Raw genomic sequence first — 2,544 nt, forward strand, 5'->3', positions numbered from 1 at the left:
AGACCACGTTGGCAAAACTTCACACAGAATTGTATCATGGAGTTTCTCTCTTCTTAGCGATGAGGCTGTGTGCTGACCCAATGGGCATGGAGATACTTGAGGAAACAAAGGAGCTCTGTTTCAGGCCAGGGTTTGACACGTGTTGGAGTAGAATGAGATGAGAGTCAGAGGTAGAGTCTTCAGGGAAGGATAATAAGCTGACAGGGTCTCTGCCCTCCCAGAAGAATGACTTGCCCCCATTTATCCCACAGGTTGGGGTCTTGTTCTGACACCACTCAGCAGTGGGCTGACTTCTCCTCGGCGCTCAAAGTCAACCAGTCCCTGAAATGCCTGGATCTCACGGCCAGTGAGTTCCTGGATGAGGGTGTCAAATTGCTGTGTTTGACTCTGAGACACCCGAAGTGCGTCCTGCAGAAATTGTCGTAAGTCCCTCTTTTCCCAGGGAGCATCTTCATCTTAGGTCTGGAGTCACATAGAGAAGAGCAGTGGTTAAGACCAGACTTACAGGGCAAATCTTATGGGACTTCTTACTGGGGGAGAGCCCTGATTCCCTTTTTTGGTCCCAGGTGGGTGATGCATGCTTAAAAAAAGTGTGTGTGTGTGTGTGTGCGCGCACAGTTATGTCTGATTCTTTGCAACCAATGGACTATAGCCGACCAAACTCCTCTGTCCATGTGTGTTTCCTGGCAAAAATACTGGGGTGGGTTGCCATGCCCTCCTCCAGGGGATCTTCCAAGGGATAAAATCCACATCTCCTGCATTGGCAAGTGGATTCTTTACCACTGAGCCACCAGGGAAGCCCACATTTAAAAAATATTATTAATTAACTAGGCTGTGCTAGGTCTTAGTTGCTTACAGCGTGTGGAATCTTAGTTTCCTGACCAGGGATCGAACCCGGGCCCCTAGCATTGGGAGTGCAGAGTCTTAACCACTGGACCACCAGGGAAGTTTGCCTGCCTTTCTCTCATTCCTGGCCCTTCGGGCTTTGATCACTAGCATAGGATAGAGCAGGTGGGGACTCTCAAGAAGGGCTGTCAGCTGAGAAGTTTGAACTTTGGAAATGTCTTACCACGTATGTGGTGCTTTTTCACAGGTTGGAGAACTGTCAGCTTACACAAGCCTGTTGTAAGGAGCTGTCTTCTGCTTTGATTGTCAACCAGAGGTTGACCCACCTGTGCTTGGCCAAGAATGACCTTGGGGATGGCGGGGTGAAGATTCTGTGCGAGGGCTTGCGTTACCCTGAATGTCAGCTGCAGACTTTGGTGTAAGTCCCTGCTGGCTTCTGTGTGTGTGTGTGTCTGTGTGTTGTATGTATACATACACACCTGGATTCACGTAGGACAGACCCTGGAGCACTTGATAATTCCTCTTGAATGAAAGCAGCAAGATCCTGGTGGAAATTAGGAAAAGAACAGGTAGAAACAGATGCTAATGCCTGCATGTTTTTAAAGAGTAAGGTTGACCTGCCAGCCTCTTTCTCCTGAGAATTCAACATAAGCAGTTAATTCTCAGGCCTGATGTTCTGTGTATATTCTGAAAATTCGCATGAAATCTGCCAGTAATTAGGAGTGGATTGAGTTACACAGTAGGGTTTAAGACTGGAAAGCAGAATCAGAAATTCAGTTTATAGTGACAGAGAGAGAAAAGGAAAATGTCATTTCTCCCTCAATAGTGTTCATTAGAAGAATATAAAACTTCCTGTATGATGTCACACAGATGGCTGTTTTTTTTTAATTTTTAAGACTTCATCATTTTCATTTTTAAAAATGTATTATCATTTTCATTGTGATTACTAATTTTATTGTAAGACTGCTTAATATGAGATCTAGCCTCCTAGATTTTTACTTTTAAACTTTATTCTATATTGGAATATAGCCAACTAACAATGTTGTGATAGTTTTTTTCAAAACTTTTTATTTCATATTCGGGGTTATAGCCAATTAACAATGCTGTGATAGTTTCAGGTGAACAGTGAAGGGACTCAGCCATACATACACATGTATCCATTCTCCCAAACTGCTCTCCCATCTAGGCTGCTGCACGACACTGAGCAGAGTTCCCTGTGCTGTACAGTAGGTCCTTGCTGGTTGTCTGTCTTAAATATTGCAGCACTTACATTAGACTTTCCTGTTCTAAAGGCAGAGTTGATTTAGGTGTCTAATCAACAAAAAATGTCTGATACTTAGTACTTACTGTGCATCAGGTATTCTACTAAATTTTACAAGAATTAAAAAAAATGCTTACAAGCACATGCCATCAGTTCAGTTCAGTTCAGTCGCTCAGTCGTGTCCGACTCTTTGCGACCCCATGAATCGCAGCACGCCAGGCCTCCCTGTCCATCACCAACTCCCGGAGTTCACCCAGACTCACATCCATCGAGTCAGTGATGCCATCCAGCCATCTCATCCTCTGTCGTCCCCTTCTCCTCCTGCCCCCAATCCGTCCCAGCATCAGAGTCTTTTCCAATGAGTTAACTCTTCGCATGAGGTTGCCAAAGTACTGGAGTTTCAGCTTTAGCATCATTCCTTCCAAAGAAATCCCAGG

General features: G+C 44.9%; 2 protein-coding genes across 2 annotated transcripts in view; one reads left to right on the plus strand and one right to left on the minus strand.

Annotated features, from left to right (window-relative positions):
* The first annotated feature begins 207 nt into the window (after positions 1-207).
* Positions 208-2,544, plus strand: part of LOC104989964 (NACHT, LRR and PYD domains-containing protein 2-like) — a 6,965-nt gene continuing 4,628 nt past the window's right edge. The window contains exons 1-2 of the mRNA XM_010841828.1: positions 208-422; positions 1,094-1,264. Of these exons, the coding sequence (XP_010840130.1) occupies positions 226-422; positions 1,094-1,264 (368 nt within the window). The 5' untranslated portion in view covers positions 208-225. The remainder of the gene's footprint in view (positions 423-1,093; positions 1,265-2,544) is intronic.
* The window catches only part of NCR1 (natural cytotoxicity triggering receptor 1), an 18,836-nt gene continuing 16,702 nt past the window's right edge, over positions 411-2,544 (minus strand). The window contains exons 10-11 of the transcript XR_825441.1: positions 1,326-1,390; positions 411-462 (exon numbers count right to left, since the gene is read on the minus strand). The gene's annotated coding sequence lies outside the window, so the exon portion shown is untranslated. The remainder of the gene's footprint in view (positions 463-1,325; positions 1,391-2,544) is intronic.

This window comes from Bison bison, unplaced genomic scaffold, assembly GCF_000754665.1.
Source record: "Bison bison bison isolate TAMUID 2011002044 unplaced genomic scaffold, Bison_UMD1.0 scf7180017847092, whole genome shotgun sequence".
In the NCBI taxonomy this organism is placed as follows: Eukaryota; Metazoa; Chordata; class Mammalia; order Artiodactyla; family Bovidae; genus Bison; species Bison bison.